This window comes from Peromyscus eremicus, chromosome 6 (genome assembly GCF_949786415.1).
Source record: "Peromyscus eremicus chromosome 6, PerEre_H2_v1, whole genome shotgun sequence".
NCBI classification, from domain to species: Eukaryota; Metazoa; Chordata; class Mammalia; order Rodentia; family Cricetidae; genus Peromyscus; species Peromyscus eremicus.
The window spans coordinates 11,989,965-12,004,895 of NC_081421.1; the positions used below are offsets into that span (position 1 = coordinate 11,989,965).

At 38.2% G+C, this 14,931-nt stretch overlaps 1 protein-coding gene across 5 annotated transcripts in view; it reads left to right on the plus strand.

Moving 5' to 3' along the window:
• The window catches only part of Sclt1 (sodium channel and clathrin linker 1), a 115,991-nt gene extending 110,328 nt beyond the window's left edge, over nt 1-5,663 (plus strand). For 4 of the 5 annotated variants that reach the window (XM_059265147.1, XM_059265150.1, XM_059265151.1 and 1 more), the window contains 2 exons: nt 2,535-2,630; nt 5,262-5,663. In XM_059265147.1, the coding sequence (XP_059121130.1) occupies nt 2,535-2,630; nt 5,262-5,324 (159 nt within the window). In that variant the 3' untranslated portion in view covers nt 5,325-5,663. Of the gene's footprint in view, nt 1-2,534; nt 2,631-5,261 lie in introns of those variants that run through there. The other variant, XR_009379733.1, reaches the window with a different exon arrangement.
• Nucleotides 5,664-14,931: the final 9,268 nt, after the last annotated feature.

The following is a 14,931-nucleotide window of genomic DNA, read 5'->3' on the forward strand; positions in this document are numbered from 1 at the left end:
ATACACTGTAGCATTTTAAATGCACCAAATCCATATTAATTCTCTACTTGGAAATAACCACATACAAATCACCCCTAAAAGTTCACACTTAATATAATGTGAATAAAAGCTTTGAAAACCAGTGATTCGTCTTTTGTATACATTACAAGTAGAATTCTTATTTGGTGTTAATAGTATAATTTGTGCAGTATTTTAGAGACTGTATACTTTAGGATCCTCTTTTTTCTTTCTTTCTTTCTTTTTTTTTTTTTTTTTTTCTTTTTTTCTTTTTTTTCTGGAGCTGAGGACCGAACCCAGGGCCTTGTGCTTGCTAGGCAAGCACTCTACCACTGAGCTAAATCCCCAACCCCGGATCCTCTTTTTTCATGAGAATCTCTAAGATTGTCTTATGTACCTAATTCCTCTTCATTTGTTTTGCTCCATCACAGAAGGCACATCAAAAATACTTTTGTCTAATAAATATGCAAAAATAGTATTAAGATAGAGCTACCTTAGAATTATATGCAAAGAAAGAGTTCCTTGTTTCTTTTCTTATGGCTTTATAAAAGCAACTAGTTTCTAGGTTTAGGGCTTCCTAGAGCTCTGATTCTTCATTGATGTTCTAGCTTCAGATATGTGTGGTAGAATTTCATTAGTAGGGTATATGGCCTCTCTTCCATTGTCATCTACAAGAAACATAGTGAGATCATCACTCTTGAACATCATGGCATTGTTGATAGGAGATACTTAGAAAATAGTTAAAGATTTGATATTGAAATGTTCCTTGGTATATCTTCCACTTGGAAAAATACATTGTGTAAATAAAAAAAAAAAACCCACAATTTTCAGTACAGTACAATTAACAATATTTGATCAAAAGGAAACAAAAGATCAGATTTACCCAGTCTGCACTTTGTTTTAACCATTATGGCAACCATATAGAAAGATATATGTTATATATAGTCTCATTGTAGATATCAAAGTGATTATTGTAGATAATGGGATCTCTCCACAAGTTTTCTCTAGTGCATGAGATGCCTCTTAAAATTTAAAACTTTAAAAATTATAATTTAAAACTTAAAATTTTAAAATTTAATAATTAAATAACTTGGTTGTTTAGTACAGCTGATATAGATTTCTTGAAGATTTAATTTTGCTTGTGGACACTATTATAATAAGCTCATTTTAACTGTATGCTGTTTTTCTCATTGTTACATGTAACTAGGCATGGCATTCACTCTAACCTAACCCTTCTGTGCTAGGACATAAACAACTATCTAGTGCTTCATAGAAAAGGGGGGTTTTAGCCATTCCTTTTTGGCTTTATATTCTCTGGATTCAGTTAAATGCCAGAAAACCTATATAATAATTTTATTTGTACAAAAATGTCTTTTTAGACTGCATTGTACCAAGCAGGTAAGTGTGGAAAAACAACACATTTCAGTTGACAAATTGTTTTTAGCTTGTTGGGATGACAGTATGGAATGATGGCATGATACTCATATTATAGTTCCTGTTATATCATGAGATAACAAACTAGGCTGTGTAAGTAACATAAAACTGTGTCCTCATGGTTCCAGAGGCAAGAAAGTGTCTGTAGTTGGCTTCTTGAGAGACTCTGACCACCTTTCTCCCAGCTCTTGCAGCTCCAAGCATTCCTTGGCTTGTGTGGGTGGTGCTTTCTCTATCTTCACAGTATCTTCCCTGTATTTATCTGTCTTCGTGTCCAAATCTGCCATTTTCATGAAGACATCAGCCATGCAGTATGGCCCACTGTAATCCCCTTAACTGAATCATCTGCAAAGATTATTTGCAAGTAAGATCACATTCACAACTACAAGGGATTAGAACTGGAGCACCTTTGAGGGAACAGAATTCAATGCATAATAATGTCTAATAACCCTTTGGACCCTAATAGCTTCTGCAGGATGCAGATGTCTTGGGGAGCACACAAAAGGAGTTCATCCCTTGCTGAGGCTGTGGTTATAAGGCCCAGTGCTTGGCTTCTGTGGCCCTAAGCAATGATCAAGCACCACAAGGTTAACAGACCAAAAACTCAAAAAGTCTTGTTTTCATTTATGATTCAGTTTGCTTTTAGATTTGTCAAATTGGGTCTTGGATGATATGAGGGAAGGAAATAACTTAGGACAATGGTCCTCAACCTTCCTAATGCTACAACCCTTTAATATAGTTCTTCATCTTGTAGTGACCTCCAACCATAAAATTATTTTATCACTACTTCATAAGTATAATTTTGCTACTGTTATGATTCATACTGTAAATATCTGATATGCAGGATATCTGATATGCAACCTCTGTGAAAGAGTCATCCAACCCTCCAAAGAGTCTTGACCCACAGGTTGAGAATCACTGACTTAGGAAGAAATAAAATCAACTGTGTAATATGGTACTCATAACTTGGAAAATGTAAATATGGAGATGTTATCTTTATTTTACAAGTGATGAAATGATGTCCAAATTTTTCACTAGCTATTCCATAAAACATGCCCATATCACATTTGGATTTGAATTTGTTTTATATTTCCCCTTAAAAGAATGAAAAGTTAATTCTGGAACATCAAGAAAAAGCCAACAGACTTCAAAGACGTCTAAGTCAGGCAGAAGAGAGAGCTGCTTCAGCATCCCAGCAGGTAGGGAATATCCTCACTATCCAGAGATGACAAACAGTTTTCACAGATGAAAAACAAGAGTTCTCAGAAGTTCCCAGAGAACTGATAGTCGATCTTTACTCAATTAACCTCCACAAAATTAGTCTCTTTAGGACTTGCAGTTGGAAAAGTAAAGTTTATATATAAAATAAACATCGGTATCCTCTATCTACACCTAGAACTACCATCTCTAGTAAAGTAGTTGGTATTTGGTTACCAAATTGACAACTTTTTAACTGAAATTAAATGAAATAAAAATTTGAGGTCGTACTAGCCAGATTTCAAGTGTTTGGTAACTGTGGCTAGTAGGAAGATTGGAAAGAACAGGTACAGAACATCATTGCACAAAAGTTTCTGCTAATAATAACTGGACATAATGTTCTGTCCAAAGTCAGGTACTTTTGTCTATATTTGAAAGTATCTTTCTGATGTTTCAAACTGTACTTTTATTTTAGGTTTTAAATAGAAACAATATTTCAAGTACAAGTTACCTTTATTTAATGTACATTTGTATATAACCAAATAAAAAGAATATACAATATAAAAACTTAGCCATTGGGAAATAATTTGGAAAATGTAGTATATCAGTGAAATTCTAGAGCAAATAAAGAGTAATTTCTCATAATGTACACACATCATATAAATAAAATGAGCCATTTCTTCTAAATTAGGAGCAATAACTCCTCCTTTTAGGAGTGAGTAGAGACCAGTTCAGTGAGCATTTAGACAACTGAGATGGATGCATGGGTGGAGGGAGGGAGGGAAGGATGGATGGATGGATGGATGGATGGATGGATGGATGGATGGATGGATGGATACATGGGTGGAGGGATTGGGGAGGGATGGATGGATGGGTATGTGGGTGGAGGGAGAGAGGGAGTGATGGAGGAATGATTGATGGGTATGTGGTTGGAAGGAGGGATGGATGGATGGATGGGTGCATGGGTGCAGAGATGAATGGATGGATGGATAGGTGCATGGGTGGAGGGAGAAAGGGAGGGATGGATGATGGGTGGAGGGAGGGAGGAATGGATGGATGGGTGCGTGGGTAGAGGGATGGATGGATGCATGGATGCATGGGTGGAGGGAGAGAGGGAGTGATGGAGGGACAGATGATGGGTGCATGGGTGGAGGGAGGGAGAGATGGATGGATGGATGGATGGATGGATGGATGGATGGGTGGGTGCATGGGTGGAGGGAGAGAGGGAGTGATGGAGGGACGGATGGACAGATGATGGATGGATGGAAGGAATGATGACAACAAAGCAAATCAAGTCAAACATACTGTTAACTAATATTGGGTATAAATGTACTGTTACCATCAGAGTATTCTTCTTAGCTACTGATGGCATGGCATGCTGCCATCTAGTAGCTATGTGTTGTTCTTGTTCTTGTTGTTGGGTTTTGTTTTAGTTTTGAGACAAGGTCTCTCTGTGCAGCCCTGGCTGCCTTGGAACTCACTATGTTGACCAGGCTGACCTCGAACTTATAAAGCTCCATCTAACCTGTCTGTCAATCCCAAATGTTGGGATTAAAGGCATGTGCCACCACACCTGACTTTCCCTCTAATTTTAAAATCATACAAATACTCAACAGTAAACGACCAATAAAATTGTGTTCAGATAGGGGAAAGTTTGCAGATATTAAGAAAAATGAAGTCTGTCTATTTGCCGTTATTTCTGAGGCAGATCATCTGAGCAGGAAAGAGAAGTAGATTCAGACTTTCTAGCTACCAAGGGGTGTGTGTGCTCATTTAGAAAATATATAAAGAGCCGGGCGGTGGTGGCGCACGCCTTTAATCCCAGCACTCGGGAGGCAGAGCCAGGCGGATCTCTGTGAGTTCAAGGCCAGCCTGGGCTACCAAGTGAGTCCCAGGAAAGGCACAAAGCTACACAGAGAAACCCTGTCTCAAAAAACCAAAAAAAAAAAAAAAAAAGAAAGAAAATATATAAAGAAATAGACTTCAAAGCTACAAGTAGCTGGAGATGGTAGCTTTTACCTATAGTTTTGGGACTCAGAAAGCTGATGCTGGAGGATCACAAGGTTAAAGACTAGTCTGGACTACATAGTGAGACCCCGTTTCAAAAATAAATAAATAAACTGAAGGTAGAGGTTGTGTCTGAAGAGATAACTAGAGTGAAGGATGGTTTGGGGAAGGACACTTGCCTTATGCTATGTATTGTGTTGTATTGTTAGTTTATTATCATATGTACATATAATTAACCTCAGTTAATATTCAAACTTTCCCCTTAGACTTGTCTTACTTAAAATCTGTAATGATCTGATTACCAGCTCTGCTTTATATTTGCCTAGACCACATTTGCTTTTAAGACACTTTGCTGATTAACTTTTATCGGAACTTTTTTTCACCATCTGTGGAATATAGGGATTCACAGTGTCACTCTGTGCTATGGACTGTCATATTTGGCATGCCTTTCTCTAATGTGATTCAGACACTTCAAGAGTAAAATAGAATGATCACACCAAAGAGACCTCTTTCAAGGCCCTTCTCCTCAGACCAGCTAATAAGTGGTGGTTGTGATACAGCACACTATGCTTTGTCTTGCACTCTCCACAGAGAAACTACTTACTGATTGTTTATTTTGTTTGCAGCTCAGTGTGATTACAGTGCAGAGAAGAAAAGCAGCCTCCATGATGAATCTGGAAAATATTTAAACCTATTCATAGTTCACTGACAAAACTGTAGAGTTGGAAAAGCTGTTGTACCAAAGTGTATTGACATGGAGAAGCCTGCGGAGAATGGTGAAAGCTTGTGTCATTTTGCATAAGCATTTTCCATTCTGTTGTGAGAGTTATTGGAAAACAGAACAGTGACAGCTTCCTGTAAGTAAAAAAACATATAATCCTATATTTGAGGTTCAGTGGAGAATAAAGCCAGCTGAGAAGAACGCACTGCCTTCATCAATGTGTCTATTCTTAATTCCCTTTTTAATCTTGGGAGAACATAGTATTTTCAAAAGAAGTTAAATAAAAACTCTAGAATTTGATATTTCAGGTTCTAAGATTTGGAGATTTACTATCTTTTTGTTATTTCTAAGTCATTTTTATAGTTCTTAAGATTCTCTATTTTACTATAACTCATAAATGTAATAAATTATGTATTTTATAAAATGATGTTGTCATGTATTTGAATGCATAATTGTAATGACTCATTTTTAACTCTAGTTTTATGTATTTCTAGAACTTGACAATATTTAAGCATTTAGGAGGTGTTTTTATCCTTTCTTTTTCTTCCAAGTTTACTAATCACATGGAGATCTTAAATTCTAAGTCTGCGTAGCTTTGAGTTGTTGTAGTCCTGCAGTGCTGCATAGATCTGTATACTTACTCTCTTTCTGGTTTGAGCTTCCTGCACACTGGTACAGCAGACGGGTTTACATCTGAATAACCAGTTAGAAGGCTCTAACAGTTTTCCAAATGAGTTGGAGCAATGTGAAAATACCCCTGTATATGTGTTCACCCCCCAAAGTTTAGGAATGGTGCTAACAAACTGACATAATCACAGGAATCTTTGTCAAGGAGCTGCAAATTGAAGTCCTGAGAATGGAGGAGTTTGCCTCAGAGTCTTCCATGATATGGCTAGCAGCTTCAGCCTCTTCCCTCACCATTTTCCCTCTTTCTTGTGCTCTAAACTTAGTGGCCTTCTTTAATTCTGTTGGTACATCATTCTTCCTCCAATCAACAAAGCCTGCATATGCTTTTGCATTTATATGAAACCTTCAGATTTCAAATATCGTTTCCTCAGATCAGAGTTCTCCAGCTTGAGACTAAGTGAACCCTCTCTTGTTACACTGTTATTAATTGTGAGCTTTTTTTCTCTCATTGTGCTTGTCAGTAATTGTAATTAACTGGTCTTTATTTTATTTATTTTTATTATTTTTTTTTATTTTATTTTTTTTTACTTTTGGAAGGTCCTGACAAGATAACATCTATTTTCGTTCACCACTATATCCTTAGCACCCTACTGAGTTCCTGGAATGTTGAGAGTGTGGAGTAACTGTACATAAACTTAAGTTTTAAGAACAGACAGGGTCATGCAGAATGGCCTATTTGTTAGCTGAACTGAGAACTACTCTTAGGATCTAACAACAAGTTAGCTCTCTCCCTGAATATCCGAGTATTCTCCAAGAGGAGCACAAGCTATAGAGTGAGTATGTCACTCAGGCCTCCAAAATCGTTAATAATTTCTTTTCTTTTTTTTTTTTTCAGAATGCCCAATTATTTTTATTGAAGATTTCTATCACTTCCCAGTTATTTTTATTCAGATGACTAACTTAGCAACTGTGTGCTCACTGTTAGATAGTAGAGGCATAGCCATAGTCTGCTGTCTCATTAAAATTACCGTCTGATGTCCATGCTAGGGACGTGGTCATAGCACCAGTGAGCTGCAGTCCCCACCTATGTACCATTTATTGTTGGAATTTAAGAGATCAGTAATTTATCGCAGACAACCTATTAAATGCAAAACGACAACTTGAAGATTTCATTATATCTAAAAAAAAATTCACAAATACAAACCCAGAATGAGTGCATAGGCCATACACAGCATAGAGGGTACCCCTCCGAACCCTGATGTTAAATTAATAACATGATGATTTATTAGTTTCAAATGGTGTTTCCAGAGGCTGGAGAGAAATAGGGAGTGGCGAGTTATTGTTTAAGGGGTATGAAATAGTAGTTTTATAAGACAAATGGAATTCTAAGTGTAGTAATAATTGTACATTTATATGTGTAGTACCACTAAAAAGTACACTTAAATGATTACATTTTATTTTAGCATTTGATATTTACATTTACACTTTACTGTGTTTTGCCACAGGGGCTGGAAAAGGGCTTAGCACTCAAGGGTGCTTCCTGCTCTTCCAGAATGTACAAGTGCTCACAAGCACCTGTAAGCCCAGCTCCAGGAGTTCCAACAACCTCATCTTGCCACTGGGCATTTGCACATATGTGACATAACACACATAAAATAAATAAATAAATAAATAAATAAATAAATAAATCTGTCTTTTGACGCAATAAAACATGGGCCAAAACTCAATTTCATGAGCAACAATAAAGCAAAAGTCCCCTTAAATGTTTCAGGCCAGGAAAGATTTGTCTGTAACCTAATCAGTAATAATTTCTAATGTGAAAATGCAGTAGAATTTTAACATTTCATGTATTGGTCAGTCTTAACTTCATTTACAAAGACAGTATCATTTCTGTGAACTGTGTTTTAGGAGACAGGGAAAATGAATAGGAAAGGAAAAGAAATTACCTAAATCTAAAATTGAAGCCCACATTGCTAGTTCATTTTATTTATTCATGCATCTTTTATTATGTCAGCCTGAGAAAGAAAGGAGATGTGATTACTGCTTCTTCCCTTTGTGTACAAATATGCAAATTGGGGCAGTCAGTAGCTCCTAATTCTCCTCTGGTAAGAACTCAGAGTCCCCCACTCAGGAGAAAATTAGCAGCAATTCAGCCATTCATTTATTCAACAGCTATGGTTCCCTCGCTGCACTGGCTTGTTAGAGCAACTCTCAAGCAATCATCATGAAAATTATTTCAATACTACATAAGTCTCTTCTTTGGCCATAGCACATTTGAGCATTTTTTCCAAAATTGCAAATTTTGAGGTTGGAGAGATGGCTCTGCTCTTCTCAGGACCCAAGTTCAGTTCCCAGAACCCACAGAGGGCAGCTCACAACAGCCTTAACTCCAACTCCAAGAGATCCAGCTCCTTTTTCTAGCCTCTGTGGGTACTTCATGTGCACACAACAATACAAGGACACACACATAATTAATACTAAAGTAAATCCTTCTTTAAAATAACATTTAAATAATATAAACACAGTACTCATGTAGAAAAATCCTCAAAAAAAATAAAAATAAAAAGTTAAGTGCAAAGCAATAAATCTAGGTAGGCACTGTGGCCCACATCTGTAATTCCAGCAGAAGGATGACTGAATGCAAAACCAACCTGGTTATATCATGAATTCTGAGTCAGCCTAAGCTATAGAGTGAGCCCTGTCTCAAAACAAAAATGTAAATAAAAATAACAAAGAAAATGGTATTTGGGGAAGTAATATAATAAATTTGTAGTAAACTTTTTTCTCAAAAATAAATTTATTTGGGGGTTAAGGAGATGGTTCCACAGTTAAGGGCAGCACTGGCTACTCCTCCAGAGGACCAAAGTTTGGTTCCTAGGACCTATGTGGCAGCTACCAACCATCTGTAACTCTAGTTTCAGAGGTTCTGATCCCTCTTCTGGTTTCATGGGCACTGCATCCATACAGTGAGTGCATACACATGCATGCAGGCAAAGCACCCACACATAAAACTAAACATAAATAAAAATGTGTTTAGTTCCCCTAACCATATGAGTATGCTTACGGTTTTACAGGCAAAAAGATACTGACTGATTTCTCTTACTGATCATTACTACATAAGCATTTGTGGTAATATTAATACTATTATTTGTGGCAATATTAATGCTAGCATTTGTATAGCATTTGTGGTAGTATTAATACTATCATTTTTATAGCATTTGTGGTAATATTAAAACTATCATATATGAAGAAGAAAAATAACTATGTACATACATAGGAAAAGAAAGACATCTTGAAAGTAATTTTTTTACAGTACTATCACCTTTTAGCCCAAAAATTTATCATAAAACTTTTCAGTGGGCTGTGGGTATAGCTCAGTAGAAGAGCACTTGCCTGTGTGCTTGAGAACCTGGTTTCAGTCTCCAGTACTGCTAAAAGCAAAAATCCCCCACATACTCCACATTCCTACAGGCACTCCAGTATGCACACTGACCCCCGTAGTCTCTTCAGTCACTGTTACCTTACTTGATAACAAAGCAGAGCCCATCAGGTATGGTTGCTCAATATGTTTTTCCAATCCAGTCTTTGTTGCTGCTTGTACCTTATCCTTAGAACACCAAGAAAGAACCATCCTTTGCCTTGCAAATGTCCATTTATGCCACACTCGTCATGTTTCCAACATCTAATCTAATAATCCTAATCAACAAAATTACTAATCTTCTTAGTAACTCCCTGTAGCATCCCAGTAATCATGATTCATTCCTTTAGTGTTTATTGAAACCATTTAATTGTTTTGATAAGACATTAAGGAAATTTTCATTCAATATTTTCACTTGATGATAACCAAGTCCTTTCTTGAAAGGAAAAAGTGCCAGAAGAATATAGTATGATGTGTAAGGAAGAGTGTTAGCACTTAGATCTGTGAAAATAGGAAGAGACTAGCATCTCCTCTTATGTAAACTAATACAGAGGGTAAAAAATATTAGAGAAGTTTTACCTCAAATAATTCATTGGAGAATTGTCCCGGATCTGTGATACATGTGCTGATACATATTACTGGTATATATTTATTGATAATCTATGGAGTAGTAGGCATTTGCATTTATTATCACATATAATCCAACACTGCTGCTTGGTAGAGATGATTTCCTTCCCAATAATGGAAAGTATGGCAAAGATTAAATATTTGCCAGAGTCATATCACAGGCAAATGCCACAGCTGGTTTAGAACCAGACTCCCTTACACTCTGCAGCACAGCACCTTTCAGTTTGTAGTGTCTGTGCTGGCACTGATTCAGCGGTAGGCTTTATAAATGTTCTTGGTGCCTGGGATAGGACTCACATCTGGGTGCTCTCTGAGACTAGGTAACACAGCACTCTTTTTAGGTCACAGGCCCGTGTTCATCAAAATATAGGTCTCTAGTCCAAAGTCCATCGCATTCCTCCAAAAAACACCAGTCTGGTTCTTTAGAGCGAAAACTCCAGTTCCATGGTACCAGCTCATCATTAGTTTACTTTTCTGTTGCTGTGATACAATACCATGGCCAAGGCAACTTAAGAAGAAAGATTACTTTGGCTCACAGTTCCAGAGGGCTAGAGTGCATAATGGTGGGAACTGCTTGGCATGGTACAGCACCTGGCTGGTCACATCTTTATCTGCACACAAGAACCAGGGAATGTAAATAGAAAGTGAAGCAAGGCTATGAACCCCCAAAGCCTGTCCCCAGTGACAGTCTTCCTCCAATAAGACTGTACCTCCTAAGGTTCCAAAACCTCCCCAAACAGTGCCATCAGCTGGGCAGCAAGTGTTAAATACATGAGCCTGTGGGAGACATTTCTTCTTTAAACTCCCACACTCACCTATGCCCATGATTTGTATAGATTTGGTCTTTTAACGATATCCACTGTCCTCATATTTTTGACTACTTCATCTTTCATTCTCTGAATGTATTAATACCTTCTTTTAAAGCCCTCATAGTGTCTGTCTTCCACTTGACCACTCTATTGATGAAACTTCCCTCTGAGTTTTTTTTTATTTACATTGAGGTTTTTATTTCTGAAACTTATTTGATTCAGATTTTTCTTCGATATTTGTATCTCTATACTAAATTCCTCTTTTGTATCCTGTATTGACTTATTTCATTCAACTGCTTTTGTTCTCTTTTAATTTATTCAGAAGTTTATTTTGTGTCATCTTTGGTTTTATTGAACATTTTTGAAGGTGATTCTTTTGAATTCTCTGTTTGAGATTTCATCTAACTCATTCTCATTGGAATACATACTATGGAATTGGTAATTTTCAGAAGAATCATATTGCCCTGGTTTTTTATGTTTGTTCTTATGTTTCTGCCTTGGCATTTGGGCTCTCGTTGGTTGGGTGTTTGTTTGTTGTTTCAAGTCACCCATATTCTTTGATTTGGTGTATCTGTGATGTTCCAATTAGACTCAGTTGTTGTTCTGCTGACTGGGGTATAATTCAGTAACTAAACCCTCATCTATGCTCAGGGTACTAGGCTTGATTACCAGCTCTTCTCCAAGAGCAGCATACAAATTGCAGAACTGACACACCAAGAGATGAAAATACAGCATAGCCAATAAAAAACATCACTGTTTGAACTCCAGTAACTGGAGTGGGCATAGAGGAACAAAGATAGTAGAGTGTGTACTAAAATACCTGTTTCCTCTAGGTAGGAATGGCAAGGGAGTGAGCAGGGCATGACTGGAGTACTGGAGCTCTAGAGAGAAGAGAGAAAATACTCAGTGAAGGAGGACGCTAAGACAGCTCCAGCTAGAGGGAAAGGAAGAGAACAAAGAGACGCAGTGGGAGTATTTAAAACAGTCTCTGCGGCTGAGGCAGGAAGACCTCCAGCTCCCACCTCCTGTGTCTGGAGCTGTATTTTGGACAAACTTACCAACAACAAAGGGCAAATGAGAATAAGACAGGTCAAAACTGGTCCACTGCCGTCATTAAGATGACTACTGCTGTGATGAAACACCATGACCAAAAGCAGCTAGGGGAGGAAATAGTTCATTTCACTCACATTTCCATGTAACATCATCAAAAGCAGTCAGGACAGGATTCTGGAGGCAGGAGCTGATGCAGAGGCTGTGGAGGGGTGTTGCTTAGTGGCTTGCTCCTCATGGCTCAGCCTACTTTCTTATAGCACCCAGGACCACCAGCCTAGAGTAGCACCACCCACAGTGGGTTAGACTCTCCCACATCAATCACTAAGAAAGTGCCCTACAGGCTTGCCTGCCTATTGCCCTATCTTACAGAGGCATTTTCTCAATTAAGGTTCCCTACTCTCAGATGAGTGTAAACTTGTGTCAAGTTGACATAAAAACTAGCCAGCATGTGTCGTTTTGTTTGTTTACTCTTTGGGGGCCTGCCCCCCAACTCCCAAATAAATACACAGAGACTTACTCTTACTTATAAATGCCTAGCCTTAGCTTGGCTTAATTCTAGCCAGTTTTCTTATGTAAATTAACCCATTTCTCTTCTTTGTTTTGTCTCTGGGCTTTTTAACCTTTCTTTATTCTATGTCTTTCTTCCCTTCTTACTTCATGGCTGCTGGTGGCTGGCCTCTGGCATCCTCCTCTCCTCCTTTTTCTTGCTCCTCCTCTTCTCATACTGCTTCTATATATTCTCTCTGCCCGACAGCCCTGCCTTTTTCTCTCTCCTGCCTTACTATTGGCCATTCAGCTCTTTATTAGACTAATCAGGTGTTTTAGACAAAGGAACACAGCTTCACAGAGTTAAACACATGCAACATAAAAGAATGCAACACATCTTTGCATCATTCAACAAATGTTCTACAGCATAAACAAATGTAACATATCTTAAATTAATATTCCACAATAAACACATCCATTAAATTTAAATTAGATATTAACTAAGGGAAGGGCAAAAGTGAAGGAAAGAGTATTGGGTGCAGGTCCAAGGTCTGTATGTCATCTCTCACCTAGGTACAGGTGCCATACCTTCTCCATGCCAACTATATTCTACAGGCCATGCTGAGAGGCCCACTGACACTTGTCTGGGTTCCCAAAGGGGCCTTGCTTCAGTATCTGCCTAGCCCACTCAGCAGGGCTCTTTTTTTTTAATGACCTCTTGCCACTGCTCAAGTGTGGAGAAAGCAAACTTCTCCCTCCCCTCCCATTTCTGTTATTGAAGGTGCAGTGTGGGTTTCCTGAAAGCCCTGTCATATGCAGAAGTCCCTGTCCTCTGTGTCACTCACTGGGAGAAAAGCATTCCTCAGTCAGATTGGAGCCCTCCTGAGTACACACTGAACTCTGGGGTTTTTCCAGGTTTCCCTCCTTTCACTGCTACTGAAAGCAAGGTTTCTCTGTTGTCACCTACCTCACAGGATTCCTGCTCTCCTGGAGCTCCCAAATATCTGCATGTGCATGTCATTCACCTGCCATCTTCAAGAGTCTTGGTATCATAGCCTGCCCTTTCTGACTCAAACCCTAATCCAAGAGCCCTTCATTAGTACCTTGAAAACTTCCCTGAGTGTCTTTATATCTAGTGGAACTTACTTGGTAATATTTCTAATCCCAGAAAACCAAAGTGTCCATATCCTAAATAGCAGTCAAGTAGTGGAAAACACTACTTTTCTAAATAAAAAGAACAATTCAAACGCTAGAGCTGGAGCAGAGTCATCGCTAGGGAGGAAAAGAAGAAAGTCTGCCTTTGAGGATGCTGTATGGGGAAACAACAGAGGAAAAGATGTGCTTCATGATAAACATTGTTTTTTTTTTTTTTTTTTTTTTTTTAAAGATTTATTTATTTATTATGTATTCAGCATGTATGACTGCAGGCCAGAAGAGGGCACCAGATATCATTACAGATGGTTGTGAGCCACCATGTGGTTGCTGGGAATTGAACTCAGGACCTCTGGAAGAGCAGTCAGTGCTCTTAACCTCTGAGCCATCTCTCCAGCCCGATAAACATTGTTTTACATTGAAAATAATTCTGAAATTAGAACCAGCAGCCAGATAAGTAGGTAAAATAGCCAGCTGACCCACAGTTGGTAGATATACTAAGAAAGCTCGATCATATACAAGCCTAGCCATGGAGACTGGCAGAACAGACTGGCAGTGCAGTAGAACGACGTGCCATTCATTTTGCTTTGCTTTGCTGCTTGACTTGGCATTACTTGTTTTGTTTGTTTATTTGAGGCTGCCTCAAACTCAGTCTTTCAGCTTCAGTTCCTTAGTACTGGGATTACAGACATGCACCACCACACCCACCAGTACCGCTCATCCATTTATAGAAATGGCTAGGCTTGTTATGCCTAATATCACAAAAAAAAATTAATTTGGAGATTATTGCATTATTTCAATTTAAAGTGTCAGAACAATCCTCATACCAGAAACTAATTTTAAATTTTATCTTCTAAACATTGTTGGACTATAGAGAATTATCCTTTGCATTCCTAATAGCAGTATTAGGAATGCTAATACTGCTCTATTCATGTGTATTTGTTGTGCCATAAGTATGTGTGTTACATGAAGGTGTATAGCTAAAGTAATTCCATTCTTCCTGGCAAAAGGCAGAACATAGTCCTTAACAGACTGGACTTCTGTCATTTCATGCTCATAGTCTCATAATGTAATATACAAAGCCAAAACTGTTGATTTTACTATATATGATTTGATGAAGTAAAATTCACATATATAGGCCTGTATGTCCTCAAGAGCATGTGAATTGTTTTATGTGAACTTCTTTCATATTGAGAGCAGCAGAGACTGGAGACTTTGTCTCAGACTAGCTGGAAATGGTTTCCAGACCTCCCCACAGATGGTGAGCCTCAGTTTCCTCATTGGCAAAAAGAGAACAGTGCCTGCCCAACGACTCAACAAATCAGTGTATGTAATACAGACCAGTGCTTGCCACTTGATGAGCCCAGTCTAATTACCAAGTTTGGAGGCTCCTCTGAAAGCTG